This window comes from Anopheles aquasalis, chromosome 2 (genome assembly GCF_943734665.1).
Source record: "Anopheles aquasalis chromosome 2, idAnoAquaMG_Q_19, whole genome shotgun sequence".
Classification (NCBI taxonomy): Eukaryota; Metazoa; Arthropoda; class Insecta; order Diptera; family Culicidae; genus Anopheles; species Anopheles aquasalis.
The window spans coordinates 36,613,852-36,636,422 of record NC_064877.1 but is presented as its reverse complement, the minus strand read 5'-3'; the positions used below and the strand labels follow the sequence as shown (position 1 = coordinate 36,636,422).

Sequence of the window (22,571 nt, the reverse complement as noted above, 5' to 3'; positions counted from 1 at the left end):
CCCAAGCAGACATACCGGCACAAACCGGCTTCTTTCGCTCTCTCCCTCTCTCTCTATCACACAAACAGACACACGCAAACATTGTGTATGATCAGCAAAAAAAAAGCAGAAGGAAGGCTTGAATATTATGCGCGGCCGGCATTTGATGGCGGAAACCGCGTCTAATGCATGCCGCCACCACACGAGGCACTCTAGGGGCTTGAATGGAGCCCACTACACCCTCACGCATCATCATCGTCACGTGAGAGAGAGAGTGAAAGGGCGGAATCTGCCGTAGCCAAACAACAAAACACACGCAAAGACTAGACGACGACGGTGATGAGAAGATATGCCTTTTGCTGCCTCAGCTGCTGCTGCTGCTGCTCACTTGTGTGGAATTTGGCAAGAAACGTGCAGAAGAAGAACGAAAGAAATCGCTTCTTACCCACGACGTTTGATGCGTGGCGCGGAAGATTCGTGATTCACGTCATGCAAAACGATTAACATTCCAGGGCAGCGATTATTCAATCCATTACATACGACCGATGACGACTCAACACACACATACACTGCTGTACGGCATATGAAAGCGAAATGAAATCAATTAGCGAGATCGATCGATGCCACCACTAGAAGGTAGCGTAAAGGGGTAAAGGGTTATCGATTTCAAGCAGTCAGACTCAGGGGGAAGATTCGATTGCAGCAGTCGCAGGAAGTTGGTTGATCGGTGAGCATGAACGCATCTCGTTACATCTGTCTCAATGGCAAACACACACACACCGGGGGAGCATTCTTCCGAAGATTAACTTGGACGTGGACCTCCTCTTCCATCCAGCCAGCCAGCCATCCAGCCAGCCATCGAGCGCAAGACCTCCAACAAATAATCAGATCACAATCCGATTCGGAAACCCGGTAAACGGTTACCACCATCTACGAATTCCACACAAAAGCCAACCACTTCTGACGTGGCGTGCAAGAAGAACGTGACATTTCGGATTCGGTGACATTTGCAGCAGTCTCTCTCTCTCTCTGCGCAGAGCTGTGGCAGCAGCGCGTATAAACTCCCATCAATGACAGACGGTGGCGCCGAAAGTGTGGTGCGTGAACCCCCCGAAAAAAAACCCATGGCCACTTGCTATACTCAAGCCACAATCCAAGTTAAACCAATCCAATCCTCCGTTCCTCTCCAGACACACAGAAGTGCACATCTCTCCCACAATCCACAATGTTGCTCAATAAATAACGATTAATGCCGATTGGAATGACGACTGGCCGCGACATGAGGGGTCATTTTTCTCGCTCGTTTTTTTTTAGTGGAGTCCAACAACAGAAGCCATTCGATCACCAGCTCCCAGCCCCGCCAGAGTCAACTACACTACTCTCGCGCAGCTAAAAGCACCAAAGACGAAGAAGACGAATCTTAAAACTCTGTCTGATCGTCTCCTACTACTGCACCAAAAAACTAACCTAGACCTACACCACACGCGACATTCGACTGATCGGCGCTTTCGATTTCGCCTTTCACGGTCCAGCCACCCCATTCGACATACTAGAGCAGCAGCAGCAGCAGCAGCAGCAGGCTGACTCTGAAAATGGAGTATCACCCGCTCCCCTTCTGGGCTCACTCACAACCCACGGTTGTGACCTTGGAAATAATTACCTCGATCCGGTGGTAATTTGACGATATAAATCATAAGTGAGTCACTTCCACCCTACAACTAGCCATGATCTCCCCCTCTCTGACTCCAAGTAGAGAGAGAACCACCGGGACACGGATTTTTGGTCACGAGCGACGAGCACACATCCACAAACCGCACACTTTTCGATCTCTCTCGCTCTCCCTCCCCACTCTAACCTCAGACAAACAGTAAACACAATCTGGCCACACCAATGCGCCGCCAATCGATGGCTCGCTCACGCAGCATCGGCGGCGATGGACCATACTTCCGCCGCCGGCAACGAATGCCGCCAGAGATTCGGCGTAAAAATAGATTCATGCCTGCCTGCCCGGGCAAGCCAAACCAAATCGTTCCACCAAAAAGGGGTTGAAACGCGCTCGCCACTAGACAGCGGGAGCGAGTGAGAGATAGAAGTGATGGATGCGAATCCGGCGCTAATTACAAGTTATTCGCTCCACAGATGGCCATCAGTTGGTTCAGCCAGCCAAGCGAATCGACCAACGGATGCGCGGCTGAAAGAGAAGTCCGTCGCCGACGCCGACGCTGCCACTTCCACAGTAACCATCCGTTTATTGCATTATCGATTGAGTATTGGAGTATACTTCAAGATGGTGGAGGTGTTGGTGGTGGTGGTGGTCGTGGTGATTCGCCAGCCTCCTTTTGGCCACAAACTTGTGGCAATAAATAGCTCATCACGCTGCACCGCTGCCGTGGTTTAGCTGATACCAGGCGGTACCAGCCAGAGAGCAGTTATAACGCGAAACCGTAAGAAAAACAATTAATCATTTTGCAGTAAACCTACCCACCCTACGGAGGCTACTACGGTCATCATCCTCGAATCAGATCGATCGCGCGTGCCCCACAACAACAGCTGGCGTATCGTTTTCGATCCGGTTTGGACAGAGAGGTGGATCCAGGAGATCGAACTTGCGTCAGCCATCGCGAGACAAAACTCGGTCGGGAAGTAGAATCCCAGTGTACGCGGAAGGGTAATGCTGGGCCGAAAGGGCGGCCAAGCATCTGTCTGTCTGGCGCGCTTCTATTGCAGACACAACCCCGCCCGCCGTCTATACTCCACGAATCCGGATAATCAATCATCAGGGAGAGATACACAACATTGTTGCAAAACTACGCGGTAGAAAATACCTTCGGGAGTTCCATTCAGACCGAGAGGTGCTGCTTTGGCTGCTGGGCTCCCGCATTGTTGTGTTTTTACTCCTACTACTATCTCCCTCTCCCCCCACCCGGAGGCAAACCGCCAGGTGACACCACCTACAAGTATCCCACGGAAAGCGAGCGTCTAGCACGTGCACCCCCGCCCCGTCTCGTTGCACTATCGCGAGCAAAACAACAAAAGCCACACCAAAGAAGGCGCCATCATCTCCATCCAGCTTCCCATTCTTATACCAAGCGAGCTTTTACGCCATTAGCAGTAGGTAGCAAGTTCGACGTAGTAAAAGCAACTGTAAACTGTGTAAACAATCGTAAGGGACGTCGTCACTCTCGTGGCGGTGACAGCAAGCGAGCGAGCGAGCGAGCGAGCGATTTTGCAATCCCGATAGCTGATGGTGATCGGACACCCCCGACGCGGTGTCTGGAATGCGGTGGCAGTTTCAAATCGCTTCCAGGTTTGGTTCAGCTCTCGTTCTAGATCGCACACGATCACACTCCCTCCCTACCTCTACCACTTGTGGTAATGGTTTCACGACATAGAAAGTGACTACAGGAGCGGGAGACACCTTGCAACAAAGTGTCGTTTTATCGTCTGGGCAACCTGCAAACAATGGGGAGGTAGGAAGAAGAAGGAGATTGGTAACAAACGGCTCCTCGACTTCAAACCAAAATGCTGCCGGGATTGAGCCACGGCGTCGTCCTACACCAGGAGAGGGAGCCGCGATTTGTCGTCTAGTTAGACGATTTAGCTATGATCACGTCCGTTTTAGATATCAACCCCTTCCCCCTTCTTTTCCCAGTTACCGGACACGAAACTGCGCGAAACAAGACGCGGCTATAATTATAAACATCCAACATTAATTCCGATTCTCGCTTGGATTCGTCATAAACCGGGGGCATAGCGAAGCGTGAACAGAGGGGTAACACGCTGTAACACACCTTCGGTATCCACAGGAAACTTGAGAACCATTCCATTGTTGATTCAAAGTGGCCCCAAAGCTCACGACTGTAATTCTAACTCCCCGAAAAAAAAACGACTACAGCACAAGAGGAGGCAGACTCTTGAACATATTAAGACGAAACACACATAGACCCGCCAGCCAGCCAGTCAAGGTCAAGTGGCACGAGTTACACTCTTATTGGATCACCCCCAAAACGGCGAAGAGGGCCCCCATCATCATAACCCACCAGCAGAAGCTTCTCATTCCACCGCTTTGAGTTCAAAGATTCGTCGAGGGATTCGTTGGGTATTGTTGCTCTACTCCAATACCTGCGACTAGCCCCTCTTCCTTTGGGTCGATGATTATGTGAAAATGAAGCAGAAAAAACCGATGGCATACCGTTGTGATGCGCCACAAAAAAAATTGTTGAAGTTCGGACTCACGGACATCATCTCATTTGCGGGTCTCGGACAACCACAACACAGCGAGATTCGACGATCCTTGATCCTCTTCTTCCCTCCCGCGTTCGACGCTTATTTGCTCGCCTCAGCCATAAAACTGAAACAACGTTTCACGATCGCGTTTTAAAGGGAGACTCCAAGGGGGACCACCACCACCGGTCGCTCCGCATCGGATTTAATGGGAAATATATTTATCACCAACGAAAAGAGTGAGCGCGCCCGACCGTGGTTAATGTGATCCCAAACCGTCCGAAAATCAGATGAGGCGCGCGATGTCATCTGGCCCGGGATCGGATTGGAACTTGTTTCTTTGTCTGGGCCACCATCTCCGGACAGCTGCTGCGGACAGGCTGGTGTGCTAACCTATGCAGGGGATCGGGGGCTATAGGCGCTTCCGAGAGACCTTGGGCAAAAAGTTGTGCAATTCCGGGGGCCAAAACGCGCTCCTTTTCCTCGTGACTCCATATCTCACAACGACGAAAGAACTCCTTTAAACCGATTGTCAATCGGTAGAGCTTGTCCTCAGTACACAGAGCTCGCGGTGTTGTTTGTATCTTCCACATGTTGTACCACATATGGCATGACCCGATTCCAGGCACGTAATAGGTCACAATTATAGGCAGATGTCCAGCGCCCTCGCGGAGTCACAGATAACGGAGGTGAGAGAAAGAGACAGAGCTCGAATATCACCTTTAGCCAGGCGCTGTGACGCCGCCGGCGACCTATTCATATCGGAACAGGATAGCCTCGAGAGCCAAGACACACGGTACAAGGGGGAGCTGGGTGGCGGAAGATTTATTATGTTCCGCGCAATCGGACCTCAAGGAGGTAACGAAGTAGCTCTTCTTCGTGTGCTTTATTCCTCCCTGTTCCCCCCCGTTGACACTTCTCCAGTTATGATCAATGGCTTAGTCAACAGTCTAGCAGTAGCAGCAGCAGCAGCAGCAGCAGATGTGACCGCGACCCCTCTGTAGCACATCCTCCTCACTCTTCCTTCGCCGTTGCGATCTTCTCGCTTGTGCGGATCCGTTTTCTTGTATAAGTCTCAATACAATAACACTGCGTATGTGTCCAAGGCAAAGGAATAGATCACACATCAAAGCATAAACGCACTAGATCTCTTGTATCCCCTCGCTTGTGCCTTGGGGCCATAAACTGGCAGCTACAACCTCATAGATTTATGGTATCCCTCGCTCTGCGCCGTCTCTCCGTTTCTTACAGTCGTGTTTTCTTCTATTTGTTATGCTCGCGCAGCATAAAAACAAGCGCCCCGTAACTGGCCCGGGGGGGGAGAGAACCATATTGAAACAACCTACTCTATGCTATAATCCCAATCTGCTCCGGACGCGAACACTCCGTGGCTAATCGTTTTAAAGCGCGTTTGCGGAAGTGGAACCGAGAACCAAAAAGCAAACCTCCCCATCACCATCATCATCATCAACAGCAGCAGCAGTAGCAGCCACAACACAGTCGCGATCATCGGCTGTGTGATGAACGAACAATCGATGATCGAGCAGCAGCAGCAGCAGCGGGGAGGACTATCGAGAAGCAGACCGCCCCACGCGCCATTCTCTCCTTCTGTATCCGTGCTGTTGTTGTTGTTGTCCCTGAACTTTAATCAATATTTTTGGCCCGTTGCTGTGCGGAGAAACTCATCCCCCACGTCTTGTGCCTTCCGATGATTGTGATGAAGGGGAGAGAGAGAGAGACATGCACAATTAGTGGACGCCCGGGCTGCGTACCAGTCCCCAAATCGGGAGCGCCCCTGTCTTTAACCGATCAGAACAACGCACACCTTCGGGCCACCACGATAATCATCCACCCGGTTTGAGGTGCTGGACCACGAGGAGGCCGAATAATGGAATTATTATGCGCAACATCAAACCACCCCACAGCATGCCCGTGCGTGCGTGCGCCCGTGCGTGCGTGCGTTGGGAAGAGGGGAGGAACCATAAGAAGAAAACCATGTCAGCGCCGTCGTCGTCTCCACTCCCTGAGACCAACATTCCAACAGCGCTTTTTGGGAAGAGACGCGCGGAGGCGATTGTTGTTTGTCGCCGAAATTGAGACATTGATCATCCGCAACTTCATTTAGACGTGGATGAGAGAGGAGAGGGACTGCCACAGGGACGCAAACTATTGTTTTATGTTTTTCAACATTAATGCACCCCCCCGCTGGGGTGGGTAGGAGAGAACAATGAAGATGTCGCGACGATCGAAACTGTTAGCGACGACGACGGTTGGGCGATGAATTGTGTCGGCGGCGCCTCTTTTTGTCGCACATGTCTAGTGTCTTGACTGCGTTAAGATAGAGAGGGGAGTTGTTGGAGTGGTTAATACATAATATGCGCCTCAATCCGACGACGCACGGTTCGCAACATCGCACACAAACCGGACTCTATCTCTCTGCGCCGCGCGTTGTGTCCGAAAGCGTCAATATTTGCCCGATAGAGTTGTCACTCACTTCTATACACACTGTTTATCGCGGTGACAAACGTGGCAAAAGAAGTGGTCGCCGCCGCCTCGTCGGCCGCTGGCCACCCGGGGATTTAAAAGGAGAGTTCACCTTTGCGCCAAGTCTAACGGGCGCGCTCGCGCGTGCGACCAACATGCTCTTGCAGGGCGATAAGAAGAGCAGCAGCCGGCAGAGATATCCACCGCACATTTGCTATGATGATCGACATACAACATGCGCGGATGTGGTGCTCTTGTGGTTGTGCGCCGTCATCATGCAACACACATCGATCATCCCGAGGACGAGGAGAGCAAGCGAAGAGCAACCACGGACCACGACGATGCAGCTGATTACACAACACACCAGCATATGGCGACAACACACGGCGCCGGAGCCTTAAATGTACAGGAGGTAAATGGTAAGACCATCTTCGGTCGTTTGCTTGTGGTGTGCGAAGGGGAAAGAGGCCCCTGGTGCACAAGATAAAACGGTTCCTTTAAATCTTCTCCTCCCTGTGGCACTCCTTGATAACTGTGCTCGCTGAGAATCTACACTTCAGTGCGGTTGATCGTGCGCTAAGGTAGGGTGATGTCACTTTCTTTGCTACGCAATTTGCTTTCCACATACTACAGGACTGATAATGTTTATTTGTATTCGCAATTTTGCATCTGTTTGTTTGCTTCTGCCATCAAACTGTTGCTGCTGCTAAACATGATAGAGCTGCATTTCGTCTGTAGACCAACATAAGACACATAAATAGGCGATCTACCGCCAGGGGCATTGACATTGTTTGAGAAAAAGCAACAAACAGAATAGGGAATCTAACTTTAAATGCATTAAATTGCTGCTGCGAAATCGTAATTACTTTCATGATCTTGATCCCGATCAAGAGCCTCAAACACCACCGCAAGATATGATAATTCCTCCCGGATCATACCACCAACATTTTGGACTCATAAATGAAACGGATCTAACGGTTCCGGACAGATCAATTTGCTCCAGACCCTCAAAAAAAAACACAAAGAAGCCGAAACAGTCTAAGCCTTTCGTATTCCTAATTGTTGGCAATATATTGTAGCCACTGACACCCACCGCCTAGCACCACCACTCAACCCTTTTAAACAAAAAGCCGCCATCCTTAAATTTACAGCAGCCACCATTAGGCGGCCGTTCGGTGGTTATCAGCGCGGCTACGATCAAGCTGGTGAACAAAGCATCAACCAACTAACCAACCGACACACGAAGAAGGGGGTGATCATGGGGGTCGGCCGTTGTTGTTGTGTTGGGTGTCACAAAACTTTCTTCGTCCGCTTCCGGACCGCCATCGTAGCGTATCGTAACAAAGACATCCGGACGGACACAAACGGTAGCCCCGCCCGAACGAACGGTTATCATCTGGGCGGAGGTGTAGAGGAGAGTTCGGCAAAACGGTAGCGCGGTCAGTCCGGCGACGACGGCGACCACCGGAAAGCATTCATAAATCCATCCAAAACTCCAACAACTTCCCTCTCTTACCCCCATGCTGGTATTATCCTCATCCTCGCTGGGCCCAAGATCATGTCAGACCACACATACACGCACTTACCCTGATACCGAAACGGGGGATTGGGGGGGGACGCGTAATTGGGGGGTGTTATATTTAATTTAAATTGGAAAAAGGCACCCAAAAAACGCGGGGCACGGAGCGATCTCGCAAAAAGAGCGGAAAAGGGGTGTTTTGTCCGGCTAAATTGCACCCTCCCTTCACCATTCCCTTCTACCATTGGTGGTGGACGGTTTAACGATCGTAAATTATGCAAATTCCTTGCAGCCAAACACACACAGAGACTAACGCTCAACTCTGATCGCAGGCTGCAATTTTTATTGCATTTTGCTCCTTTCCCGTTAGCGCCCCAAGAGTACCTGGATCATTCCCCATCCCGGAAAAGAGGGTGAGATGACGTGAAGGAGCACCAAATCAACACCAAATTGCATGCATGGCAGGGGATTCACGGTGGATGTAGTACCGGATAACACGCTCTGATTAACAATTCCCATCGAACGCCCACAACCACATTCCCATGACACAACGCAACGGAGAGAAGCAGTAGAACAAAAAAAAAAAGGTCGGAATGGAAAGGGCCAGCATAAAAGAAAACATAAGACGCATTTATTCCATTCATTACAAGGACATTTGGGGTGTGAGAGGGTTGATAAATATCAACCACCTTTCTACGCCACCACGCATTCAAGAGAAGCTTCCAAAATCGCACAGCCCAGCACCAGGCACAACAGCACAGGTGGTGGTGGCACACAGGATCGCCTCACGCCGCAAATTAGGTCATAGAGCAAAGAAGGAGACTCGGTGACTGGGGTCCACAGACCGTGAAAAGCCCTCGCACACGGGGAAGGGAAACAGGTTGTAAATCTTCACCGCAAGGTAGCAGCAGCGGTGGCGGCGACGATTGTTGCAAGCTACGCACGTTCGCTCGCTCGCTCATGTTGGCAATTAATACCTGGGGCTATATAGAAGCGAAACCGTTTCTAAAAAGTCAATACACGCGCGGCTTTATGATTCATCCCACTAGCAATGCGAGCGAGAGGTCGCGTCGCGTGAATTCGTCCCATAAAGAGTAGTATCCTTTGTACATTCGAAAACAACTAACCTTTAAGCAGTGCAGCCAAACAGGTTTTGCAAAAGGGATAGAGGAGAGTGGCCACCATCATCCAATACGGGTACACGTTGCAGACGCTGTGCTACGGAGCATGAAGAAGTCGCCAGTCAGTTCGGCATCCATTGCGCACAAAATCGCCACAAAAGGCAAGGAGGAGGGCGGCGAGGGAACATAATTTCCCAAAATGCAAATGCACACAATATGCTGAAAACATACTTTGCCCTCCGATTACACGCTACGTGTCATCGCGAACACGCGCCCTTCCCCCTTTGATTAGCGAGAAAATTGAGAAAACTTTGAACCAAAACTTTTTCCAGACCAAATCGCCAAACGTCTCCCGGCGCTTCCCCCTACCATCGTCGTCGGTGCTCGAGAAAATGCTATATTCGGTAGCCGCTTGCATACGCGTCGTGCGTTTGCAAGCAATCCAAACACATCTTGATTGTGTTTCCGCCCGGAGGGTACAATGCAGTGCTCACGGAGAATCTGCAGAAGGCAGCTGAGGAGAGCATGTATTCCTGCCGCCAGCGCTGCACCACTCCATCCTTTTTACCTATCTGCAATCTGCATATTCACCGGTAAAAACTTCGCCACTTTTAAATGACACCTTGAACTCTCTTCAATTCGAGAACAAAACAAAAAGGCGAACTTTCAACTGTCAAGCGCCCGACCATTGTCGATCGCAAAAGGCTTGCGCTGCTGCGGGAGTTTAATATTAAATTGTAACTTTCTTGTGCTAGCAATATTCGAGAAGTGTTTTCATTTTTGAAATTGAGTTACTTTCACTTCTCTACCGGTTCTCTGTGTGCTATTCAATGTTCGTCCTTCAAAGCACATCCGTTTCCCTGCATAAGCAGCAGAGTGTGACAACGGTTGTCCTCGATGCCCAATTTCACTTTGCACTTGGACAACGATTGAGAGAGAATGCCAAACCAGCAGGCTCAGAAAACCATTCGGACCATTAATTACAGTTTCTTAATGTGTCCACGGGGCCACCATTCGAATGTTTCGGTCATTCCCCCGGTCTGAAGATCGGTTTAAGATGCATCTGTCGGCGGAACACGTAAAAGAAGTGAAACATCAACAGAGTCAAGCGAACCACCACCTGCTGCAACGGTACGGCCAGTAGTTGTTGCTCTGTACGCTCCTCACAACACAAACATCTCAAAAATTGCGTGAAATTAGCGATCTCAAATTTAACACAACCGAGAAAAGAACAACACAGCTGCCGGTTGACCGGTGTTGTTACGCGTAGTGCGAAACCGCGAGTTGCTCTGTGCTCAAGCCCATTATCCTGTGCTGCGAACACCACACCATAATTCCCAGGGCAGAGGGCCGCATCGTTCTTGCCGTTCGATGGCGGGTGCGCTATCGATTAGCGTCGAAAAAAAATGGAAGTAAATAAGCCGAAATTCAATCAATATGCAAATGAGTACAATTTTTCTCCTCGTTCTCCTCCAGGAGGGAATGTGTGCGTGCAGTCTTGTCCACCTTCCAACAGAGTCACCAAGCAGTCATCCTCTCCCATCTTCTTGCTTTGGTCGAAGGACAAAAAAAATAATTTGAAAAGTGTAACACAATAATAATAACAGAAGAAACTGTCCAGAACGTCCTCGTCGCCCTGAGAACAAACGGAGAGAGAGGGAGGGCGACCGAAAGCGACGCAACAGTTTTACAAAATGACTAAATTCAATTGCGTCTGCCAGCCTGCAATTGGGCCGGAAGTTGGACCAGCACAAGCAGAGCAGCAGGTCCTTCCTTCCTTCCCTCATCCTTTTCTTCACTGGATTGGATATAACTGGGCGAAGAAATTTTGCATAAATCATTTACCCATTCCATCCCACCCACCCAGAACCCTGCTCCTTACTGACATCTTCTTCTTCATCAGCAAACCTCGCGTGTCTTCATGGGCGCGACGACGACCCATTATGCAATCGGAAGCCCTCCCCCTCCCGGATCAGAAGGAGACCAAACGCCCCGCGCCACCGATCAAATGTCAAATACACAGGGCGCACCAGGGGCACAAAGGAATCCTCATTTTTATCTTTATCACGCAGTCAAACAAGGAGCAGCAGCAGCAGCAGAGGTGAAGTTGGAGGAGGAGCACGCGATTTGGTCGGTTCACAAATTGAAATGAATGAAAAAAAAATTAACACTAAGTAAATAAGCGATTGAAATTGGTTGACAGCATACCTCACCCTCTCCCTGTTCACCACCACTCCACTGATCTCTCCGCTCCCTTTCCGTTATGCTCCATCTAGGCGCGGTGGTCGGTGAGCCTTTTTAGGATTGCAAGCACCACGGACAGTGGTAAAGCAGCATGAAGTCCTTTATTTTCGGTTTTCTGTGCCGCGATTCCATCCTCTCCCTGTCTCTCTTTCTACACGGATACGGACACGGCCGGTTTAAAACTCATTCAATGGTTTGTCTTGTGACGATGCTGCTGATGATGCACTCCCCGCAGCGCGCGGAACAACAGCAAGGCAAGAGTGTGCGCGCATCATCGTGTTTCGAGAGGCCAGAAACAACAGACACACACGGTGGCAGCGTCGAGCAGGATCGAGGAGAGAGAGACAGGGGGAACACACCATCAAAACCCATAAACGGGAGAGATACATCATGATTTATTGGTTCGCCGCGGTTGAATCTGAAGCCGATGCGCAGCGCGAACGGCGCTCAGCTCCTCTTGCTGCCGGCCTCTGTCGCATTGTTTTCCGATATTCTTCCCACAGTTCCCTTTAACGCGGCGCGCCTCAGATAAAGATATTAATCCGTCTTAAATCTTTCGGATTCTTTTTTCAATTTTTTTTCTTCACCTTCAACATGATAAAGGTCTTCGTCGCGCGGTATGGGTTTCCCTCTGTTCTGTGACCAAATAGAGCCAACAACAAAAACGCATCACCTTTGAAAACGCAGCTGGGTGCCGTTTTATCTGGAAGAGAGCACGAGAGCATACTCTTGGCGGATATCCTTTTTCGGCGTTTTCTCTGAAGCGTCTCAATTGCAAAACTGGGTCACCGGCAATGATGATAGGTGCCCCTACCAAAATAGGGTGATGATGACTCAACCCTGCCTGGTCTCCCTAATGTGCGTGTTTTAGGAGGACAAGAGGAACCGGTTTCCGACAAACGCGAAAATATGACAGAGAAAATTTGAAAACAATACGAAAAATTAAATGGAAGCTCAAACATGAACATTAAAGAAAGATAGTGTGATAAGAAAGACATGGTGGTGCACGATTTTTGGAAACACCTTCCCCAAAAACGATGAAGAGCACGAGCACGTGCACCGGAAGAATGTGCATCGAGGTGTAACCCTTTTCGTGGCGCACAAACGGGCGCGTTCGGTCGTTCGTCATTGCCGGATGCACACACCGTGAGCGCGCATCATGAGGGCCACACCGAACGAGACTCTCTCATTAGAGGGCCGATGGTGGTTTCCTTCTTCACTAATTGACCATCAAAATAACGCTTTCCGGTTGGTCCGCTCCCGACGTGTAGCCTTTCGAAAGCAATTTAGATAACACACGAAAACGCATCCGCTAACCGCTACAAATCGTTTCATAACAAAATGAAAGAGAGAGCGAATGAAGGAGACACTGTGTCAGAAAAAAGGTGCGCAAGGATATGTGTCTTCGGCCACATAACGTAATCAACACAAAAAAATGAAAATGAACCCGCAGCAACAACCACAAACGACCTCTATTTGCAGCTGCTTCTAATGGAAGGAGTTAGTAGTTGGTGTGCTGGCTCCACCGGAAATTGTATGTCGCTTTGTTCTGCCTGACGTATCATGACGAACGATACGCGTTTTACGGCAATTTGCTTAAAAAAAATCCAATAAATCAACAGCGATATCAACGATTCAAATTAACGGACGCGCGAATGGCGCAACAACTCATTCAATTTATCATCCTATCAACCGCACCGAACGGAGAAGGAAGTGTTGCTCACAAATACAATTCAACACAATTCCGTGGTCAGCGATTAGTGCATTAGGAGGTTTTTGAAATAAAAGTTGGTTCTACTAGATGTGACTTAAAACCGGAGTGCGTGGAGCCGAAAACCCCACGAATCATCCCCCAATTCTGGTGTGTGGCGACGATTTAGGATTGCGCTAGTGGTGCTCCTCTGTGATGGAAAGCTAAACTGGAAATCCTTTGAAATGGCAATTAATTCCATATCAAGCGGACCCATAACTCTAACCGGTTCCTACCCATCGACGATGACGATGACACGTCTTCCCGTAGTAGTTGGGACCCACCACCACACACGTCTAGCGGTGGACAGAGGGGGCGGGTGCCTGTTTTTAATCGCTCGCCCGTCGGTCACATTTCGAACCAAATTTTTCGATGTAACCCGCCGTGTGCTCGAGCGCACCGCGGAAACGGTGCTCCAAATCTTCAAGGCTATCCCCCGCCGCCGCTTAGCATAATTTCCGTCAACGAGACGCTGGGTGGTGGGGGTGACATGGTTGGTTCGGTCCGACGGTCGGTCGGTCGGTTGGTCAGTTGAACGCGCTCTGCTCTGCTACTCCACAAAGCCCCTTACCCTCCTCTTTTCCTCGACAGTCAGAGGTAACACCTGCGCGAGGCGTGCGTGCGTGCGTGCGTGCGTAGTAGACCACTGGTACACCCCCTGACCCACAACCCTCCTTCTCTCCATGGCGAGGTGACTTCTTTGTGAAACAAAATTGCATTAAAATTTGGGCACCAACCAACCAACCAACTCATTAACATACCCGCCTGCCCGCCCGACCGGCCCGGGACCCTCAAAGCCAGCCATTGAGCGCGCGCTCCGATGTGTCATCACAGCACCAGGAGGAGGTCTTGCGGTCCGGAGGAGAGTACTGACTGCGCGCATTTGCACATGACGACCCCCAAAATGCCTCCACCGCCACCACTAGCCACAGGTTGATATATTTAACTCGCGACAAGTCGTACGAACGGTGACGAAGTGGTGGAAGAGGGTGTTACACTCCATCCACCGTTGCTGGTGCTGCTGCTGCTACTACTTTACCATTCGCGAGCGCGCTATCGCACGTCCCGTGGAGTGTGGTGTATTGTGTGAGGCCCGGAGAGGTATCAAACGAAATGCCTATTCTTTTGACAAAACTTAAAATTCAAGGTTAACACATCATATGGTTGAAGGTGAGGTGGCCCCTCAATGGTCAACCCCTTCATCCTCTACCCATTGTGTCCTCGCCTCTTGGTGTGCTCCAACTCCAACCCTGGTGGTGGTGGCGTCGTGCGTGCTACCCCGTGGGGTCCCCCCATTGCTTGCGCGCTGCCTTCTGTTGTGTGTCATAATTGTCGTTGTTTCCGCGTTTTTATGTACTTCCTCGACTACACCACCTTCTGTGCGCGCTCTCTCTCTCTGGTTCACCAAAACGAGAGGCGTGTTTGTGAGTGTGCTGCTCGATCAAAAGCGTTCTGATTGACTTCAAAAAGCATCACCCTAGAACATACAAATCCATATAGCGTATCTAAAAGCACGCATTTCGAACTAAACGCTGAATGAAAGTGAACGCGGAACACAACACAAACTGCCTTCACTATCATCATCAGCTGTGCTTATATAGAGAACCAGCAGGAGCGTCATCATCATCGTCATCGTCAGAGTAATATGCGAGTCTCTCGCGCGCGGATTCGTGTCGCACGCGCGGCGTTTGGACGCCACTGAAGGAACGAAACCGGTTTCCCATTTTCTAGGTCATTACCATAGAAGCGGCGATACCGGGTCCTCCTCGCCCCCCTTCCCCTTTCCTATGCTCTGCTGTTGTGATAGATGAAGTCTCTCCTCCACTCGATTGTGGGAGTTGAAAAGATTTGGACGCTTGTCTGGCGGGAGCAGCGTTCAGCTTTGTCCATTCGATATCGTTGCCAGCTTCTCTCCTCATCTTCGCATTATGTTGAGATGTTTGTTTCGACGCTCTTTCCTGGTGTTGGTGGTCAGGATGATGGTGGCCAGACTCTGTTGTGAATGTGTCGTTATGCAATGCAACAACGCAGCAAGAATTGTAATGAAGCGCGCGTTTCCTCATCGCATGATTAATATGCTACGCACTATGCTTTATTCGTAGCAAAAGGGCAGAATATGCACAACTCGAAGGTGCCAACCAAAATCACAGTCTGCAATTTGTTGGTGGGTGCTGCAGAGATTAGATAACTTGGCCGCCGCATTGTCCGAAAGGTGGAAAGTTTAAAGAAGTGTTTCTTAAAATTAAATACAACTGTTTCTAGAGTAATAAGCAGTTAATGCTCAAGTTTGATGCAGCAGCTTCTGGCTTAAACATAAGAAAACCAAACCAGATTGTAGGAAGAAAGGATTCAGCAGCACTAGAACGAGTCGGAAAGGATCCAACCATTTCTCTTATTCTACCCAAGAGCAGCACAGGAAAATGTCGCCAAAAACCCGCACCACAATCAATAGAAAGCAGACAAAACGCAAGCAAACCAACGGAGAAAAATTGTCCCACGAAAAACGAAAGAAAAGGCGCAGAAAAACAACGCCAACGCTTAAGAAGCAGATGGAGCAGCAGCACACTTTATGTGTTTGTTTTTCGATATCCTTTGCCTTCAATCAACGAAGAGAGAGAAAGAGAGAGAGCGTGAGAGAAAAAGGAAGAATTCTGTGACAAGGGCAGTGGATGGTGTTGGTCTTATATCTTCGATTGGACCTCCGGGCGCCAATATCCCCCAGCGAGCGGGGCGACCACTTCCCCTGCGTTTGACAAGACTTCAATCAGAGGGTGGGCCCTCCAGGGCAGCCCCAAAAAATCATAACACCAAACACCAACTCCCAACCAACCACGTCTCCACCGCAACTCCATCCTCGGTTTTGCTCGTGAAAAATCCGCGATTGGATTTGTGTGGCTCGCGAATGATTTACCCAATCACTGGAACCATCCGCGATCAAACCTTGCGCGACCTTCCTCTCTCTCGTACCTTTAAAAAGAGCATGATGATGATTATGCTGCTTCCTCCTTAATCCCTCGAGCCCTAAGGCAATCGTGTAGTGCGCGCCTTTGGGGTTAGTGTCCATTGCGAGCATTGTGCGTCTATTGCCCCCTACAGAGTACCTCGAGGACAGATAGCGTTACAAATTATCTTGGCCCAAAATAAAGACACTTTCGTAACTCAAAGTACGCCACAGCTTCCACCGAAATTAAACAGCCTGGACTCGATCCGCGATATCGATCCGCAAAAGGAGTCTATTCTGTTCGCTTATCTTTAAGGCTTTCACTCAAAGACCTAGTGCTGCCTGTAGTCCTTTAACACCAAGGATTTCACAAAACGCGCGAAAAAGAGCCCACGGATATGGAAATGGGTTTTATTTGCAAAACGGAACCAACCCCCCAAAAATGTGGCGCTTTGTTTCATTCTCGTTGGCATCAACGCCAAACGCAACTGAGGCGCGATTTGCTAAAGAGATAAAATTTTATCTATCTCCTCTCACTACCACTCTTGGCCACCATACCAGATCGGAGTGAAGAGTGTTGCAGGAAAATTTGCTCTGGGGAAAACTCGGTCCCACGGTGGCATCATCCGAGGATACTGCTACTGCTGCTGACCGGCCTGCCTCTACAGCGACCGTTATGCCAGCCTATTTTTCGCCTCCTCGCCCACCAAAAACGGCGACAGCAACAGGCCCACAAACTTCGGAAAAATCAAATCAGACAGACCGCTACCCTCGAGCCTACGCGCGGACCGACCTCCACCCTCCCACCCGTAGAAGGCGCCACTGAGTTTTCCAAGGTCACCATATCATCCACGCCACGTAAAGAAAGGAAAATTCTTTCTCTTTCTCCGTCTAAGGGGAGACGAGAGCGCAATAACAATGAAATCGCCCCCCGAAAATCACGAGACGGCGGCGATGACCTAAACGCACGACACGCACCCCCTCAACCGAGAAAAAGGCCGACTGGAGTTTGGTGTCGGAAGGAAAACCACCGACGGGGTGGTGGTGTGGAGTGTTTAACGTTGCTTCTCTTTTACGACGCTCTGCCTCGCTCGCTGCTGAGAAAAGCCTCCTCCGACAAGGCCTTTTCTGGTGCGTCGTCCTTCTTTCTTTCCGCTTCTCCTTGACCTGCCTAACTCTGTCTCTTCTCTCTTATCAAGCTGACACGATTTTTTTATGCGGGGCAGCCGCTTTGAGATTGAGAGCGAGGCCACACAGAATCCCACCCCATGTTACATCCTTGCACGGAAAAAGGAGAGGCAAAAAGCATCAGCTGGCCACCCGTTGCTCTCGAAAAAGGACACGACAGGCGAAGAGCGCGAGCAACCGCGAGGAGTTGGGCCTTTGGTTGGGGAATGGATGAACACTCGTCGTCGTCGTCGTCCCCCAAAAACATCGGTGAGTTACTCCTCTTCTTGAGGGGGGGATATCAAGCTGCGATTTGAGGCGAAAAGCGAAAACTCAACAGCTCCTCGCCTCAGCATCAGCTGTCTTGTCGTCGCCGTTTCAGAAAGAAAACATTCTGCTGTGGCGCCTGGGCACAGGTTACACCAATGATCTCCCTCCTTTTTCACCGGAAAATTGGAAAATCCACGACGAATGCGCCACTAATCCGCCCCAAACAGTCGCAAGTTCAAGGACGAAGGTGCGGTTAACCTTCCACCTTTCGTTCCCCTTCAACAAAATACCTTGAAACGCGCGAGCCACGAAAGCAACGCGAAAGAGTTTTGATCCAAGAGATTTGCCACAGGGATTTACATTTCTGCGGTTCGATCCGGTTGGCCACAACCTTCATCCGTTTCGGCACTTGCCAACATCACGGCATCTAAAGGATCGATATGATTTTCTTGTGAAGAAAACACGACCAGCCGGTATCGTCATCGATTGGTCCCCCAGCAATCGGTCGATTCCATAATTGGATTCACGGAGGTATCATCGCCGGGAGGGAGAATCCCTTCCCCTCTACACACCTTATCTCATTAGAACAGAATCGTATCCCATACAGGAAAGAACACTTACCGTACACGCTCGGAGTAGAGTTCCACTTTCGATTTCGGTGTCAGGGGTAGCTTGGCGATGCTGGCCGGACTGGGCGGCTGCAGCTGCTGCTGCTGCTGATGCTGGCTGTGGTGCTGCTGATGATGATGAAGGTGATGGTGGTTGTGATGATGGTGGACGGGTGAGATGGACTGATCCGATCCAACACCGCTACCCGACAGCACGGACGAGGTGCCGGATGCCGGTGGTGTACTCGACCCATTGCTAATCGACGATAGGCTGTTGGCGCGCATTCTAGCCGCGGTCGCAGCCGCCACGGCAGCCGCCGAAGCCGTAATCTGCTGCTGCTGCTGCTGCTGATTATGATGCTGACCGAAATGGTTCCCTCCTGCGCCTAGACCCGAGACAGAGTTGCCACCACCTCCACCGGTGCCATTCAGTATCAGCGAGTTGGCGAAATGGTCCGACAGCTTCAGCGTGCTCAGCACGGACAGCGCATTCGAGGTAGCGGCCGCCGACGGTTGCTGATGATGATGATGCTGATGATGGTGGAAGAGGCTGCTGCTGCCGTGGTGATGCTGCAGTGACAGCAGCTGATTTCCGCCACCGTTGGGACTGTTGGTGGCGCTACTATTGGCACTGCTCGTCATGCTGTGGTTTCCGCTCGTCGAGATGGCCAACAACGGTTGCGGCGCTTGCTGATGTTGCTGTTGTTGTTGCTGCTGCGATTGCTTCTGGTTCTGGCGGTTACGTTTCTTTTTCTTCTTCAGCAACTCCTCGGTATCACCAATGATACCACCGCCACCGCCACCACCACCATTGTTGCCACCCCCGGTGCCGATCAGGGCCCGACCGAACAGGCTGGCCGTCGTCGGTACGATCCAATCGAGATCCTTCTTCAGATGGCCTCGGCCGCACTTGCAGCCGCACATCTTGTACACCAGATCGTAACCCTTCTTCGTCCACAGATTCTGCTGCCGCTGCTTTTCCGACCAGGAGCGGGCACGTCCGATCGATTTCAGGTAGCCCAGGATGCCTTCCTCCCACTGCTCGAAGCACTCGCGGTGCATGTACTGGCCGGCGGTGCAGCTATCGTTGCTGCACAGAACCCGCACGCAATCACGCAGATCCTCCAGATTGATCATCGAACCGTAATCACCGAGCGGCTTCAAACACTCGCCGGCCGGAATGCAGCAGCGGCCCATGTTGGAGCCCTCCGAGCCCGATCCGTCTGCCGAGTGCGACGATTCGAAGCCGTGGTCCGAATCGAGACCACCGAAAAGATCCAGCCCGCCCAAGCTTGACAGACTCGTCTGGGATTGCAGAATTTGCTGCTGGATCTGATGCTGCTGCTGCTGTTGCTGCAGCGTCGAGTTGCTACCGTTGGTGTTGGCAGTGGTGACCGAGGAGGCCGTAGCCACGGCTCCACGTCTTGGTGCCATCGGGGAAGGATACTCTCTCTACAAACAGTTGGAGGTGGTTTGTTGTTTTCGTCGTAATAAATTCTCCTACGGATGCTGCGGTCACGGGAAATTGTTCGTTCTCTTGGCCGTGCGCTGCCAAATAATTGTTGGCAAGCTCTTCACTTCGTTGCTCGGCAAGACACGCGGATGCACACACTTTCGCTTACTTCGATCCGCGCTTTAGTCACTTCGATTCGCTAACGCAACCGGTGCAACTTCCTGCCACTGAAAGCAGAGTTCCGCGCCCAGCAACCTGGGTAAACGATTGTTTCTTAATTCGCTCGCTCACAGGCACAACCAACAACACAAAACAATGCACACACCGCGCGACGATAATACCGATTATCAAGTTAACAAAACTAACCCTTTTCTCTTCTCCAGTATTCTGGCGGTCGCTGTAAAGTGGCAAGCGCGCGAAAAGTCGCCTTTTCCACACGCCCTGTGCACGGGTTACTCACCGGTTGCAACTTGTCCCGATGATGGTGATGATGATGATGATGATAACGAGAATTGCGTTCGCTCGAAAAGTCTTCACCAATTCCCGCTCATAGCTCGTCGGCTCGATCGTCGTAAATCACCCGATTACACGAAACAAAGAACGGCACAGAGCACGGCACGTCGTCGAGAGCGTGTCCCAAAAGGCGCCCGAAAAAAAAAAACACAAACGTTCACCACGATTTCGGGGCTATTGTTCTGGCTAACCTTCTCGCGCTTCTATCGATTCCAGGAATTCGAACACACCCGCACGCACACACAACGCAACATAAGACGCACTACGCCGGAGACCGGGACCTCTTTTTGTTTCCTTTTTCAATAAGACACCGACCACGGCAGCGCAGACCGCTTCTGCGGAAGTGCTAGAACGAAAACACAGCTCCGGCACCGTTGTCCTGTTGCCAAGGGCCTTGCCAGCGGCACGACCGACGACCGCAGATTCTTTTGCTCTGGAATTTCTACCGGCACGGGGCGCCTCTGGTGAGCGTGTTCATCTGCCGATTTGCGACTGTTTTCCTCCCGGTGCTGGTATCACAACACACAACGCACACAACGCTGGTGCTGGGCGCTCCTCGAAGGGAAAACTTATCTCCGGACATTCACGCGAAGAAACTCTCTCCGGTGGTGCCGGCTCTTGACACGGTTGCTGCTCGTGCCATCGATTTTCCTGCTGTTTGCCAACTTCCCCTGACGGTCACCGGGGGCGAAAGATGCGAGCGCGCGCGATTTTCTTGTCACTCACTGTGTGTGTCCGCCCGTCCGCCTGTGTCTCTGCCGCCCGTGGCTTTTCCGAAAAACCCGAGATACGCGAAAGTTCAATCGCGCGGGAAACAGTGTCGTCGTACCGAGCTGAACTCTGGGGCAAACGTGCTGCTACTGCTGCTGCGATGCCGGAGAAAAACGGTTGCACAAGGAGAGCAAGCGTTGCTATGGTATGGTTGGTCTGTCGGTTGTGTGTCCTGGCAAAATATTTTAGAACTTTTGGCCAACTTCGACCGACTGGCTACTACTGCTGTTGTTGGTGAGGTAGAAAGGGTTGGCAACTTCCGCTGGCAATCGACCTACATCATCTTCATCACGGTGCGTTTACTTTTTCGTAGGACTTGGCCTCCGGACTCCACTGCTGACGACTTCTTCTGCCGCTTCTCGAGAAACCGCCGATCGTACAGTGCCACTCCATTCAAATCGCTCACAACACCGCATTACCACACGCGAAGGGACGAGGGCCTACCGGAACCGGGCGTTTCGGTGTTCTTCCGCTTGTCTTGCCAACATCCACAAGAGAAACAAAACGAGGGCAGAATTTGGCCAGAGAGTGAAAACGCACCGAGAAAAACACACCGGACACAAAACACACCCGCGAAAACTCGCTTTCGACGACGCACGACGACGCTCGGACTGCTGCACGATCCGCTCGCTCCGAAATTCCACGAATTTATGCGCGGGCCGACTCGGCCGAGTTGAGTCGAGAGCCGCATAACAAAAGTGAGCGAGTATGCTGCCGGTGTGCGTGTTCGGCGTGTGTCGGGGCGCATGCGCCACGAACGTTCCGCGAATCGCTTCGTGTGAAGCGGCAACCCGATCGTTCGTGTCGGCTATTTACAACTACCACCGCAGCGACGGCAGCCGGCAAACCGCCACCCCTCTTCCGGAGTCCCTACCGCGAAACGCGTCTCATTCTTATTCTTATTATTTGAAACTATTTCCCTAAAACGCGACAAGTTATTTGCAATTATAAGTTGTTTACCTTAAATTTCATCTGCTTGATAGTTAAATAAATAACAAGAGTTAATTGAGAAATAAAAGAAACAGAATCAGCTATGGATTTAAAACAATCGCTACTTCACTACCTTTTGCATCACGTAGACATTGCATAATTGTTTACTCTTTCTTGTGGATTTTACGATTTAGCGAATATTCTAGGGGCGCGGTATGGATCTTGTCCAATTTTCTTGATCTTTTATTGACCTAGCAATGCACCAGCGCCACTTAATTGGGTAATTCAGTGAAGGTGAAGAATGAGATAACTTTATGGGAATAAACTAGATTGTTTACAACTCCAATTATGTGTTACTGTGTTATCATACATTTGGGTGTTGTTGTATAAAACCATTAATTGCATCCATTCTATATAGAGCACCAAGAAACACTTCGCTTCGTTTAAGAAGTGGCTTGTTAAAAAAGCATTTTGTGGAGTTTCTCAAGACCAAAAAGAACGACTATCCAGGACAACGGTTCTGTCGTCTTCGTCCCCGTATTTGTACGCAGACCGAGCTATTTCCCACCTTTATATGAGTCACTTCAAATGGTTGTT

General features: G+C 50.6%; 1 protein-coding gene across 1 annotated transcript in view; it reads right to left on the bottom strand.

The window, feature by feature from the left end:
• LOC126569099 (headcase protein) overlaps window positions 1–19,874 on the bottom strand; it is a 107,671-nt gene extending 87,797 nt beyond the window's left edge. Inside the window, exon 1 of the mRNA XM_050225928.1 lies at window positions 18,321–19,874. Coding sequence (XP_050081885.1) covers window positions 18,321–19,741 — 1,421 coding nt within the window. The 5' untranslated portion in view covers window positions 19,742–19,874. The remainder of the gene's footprint in view (window positions 1–18,320) is intronic.
• Between the last annotated feature and the right edge of the window lie 2,697 nt (window positions 19,875–22,571).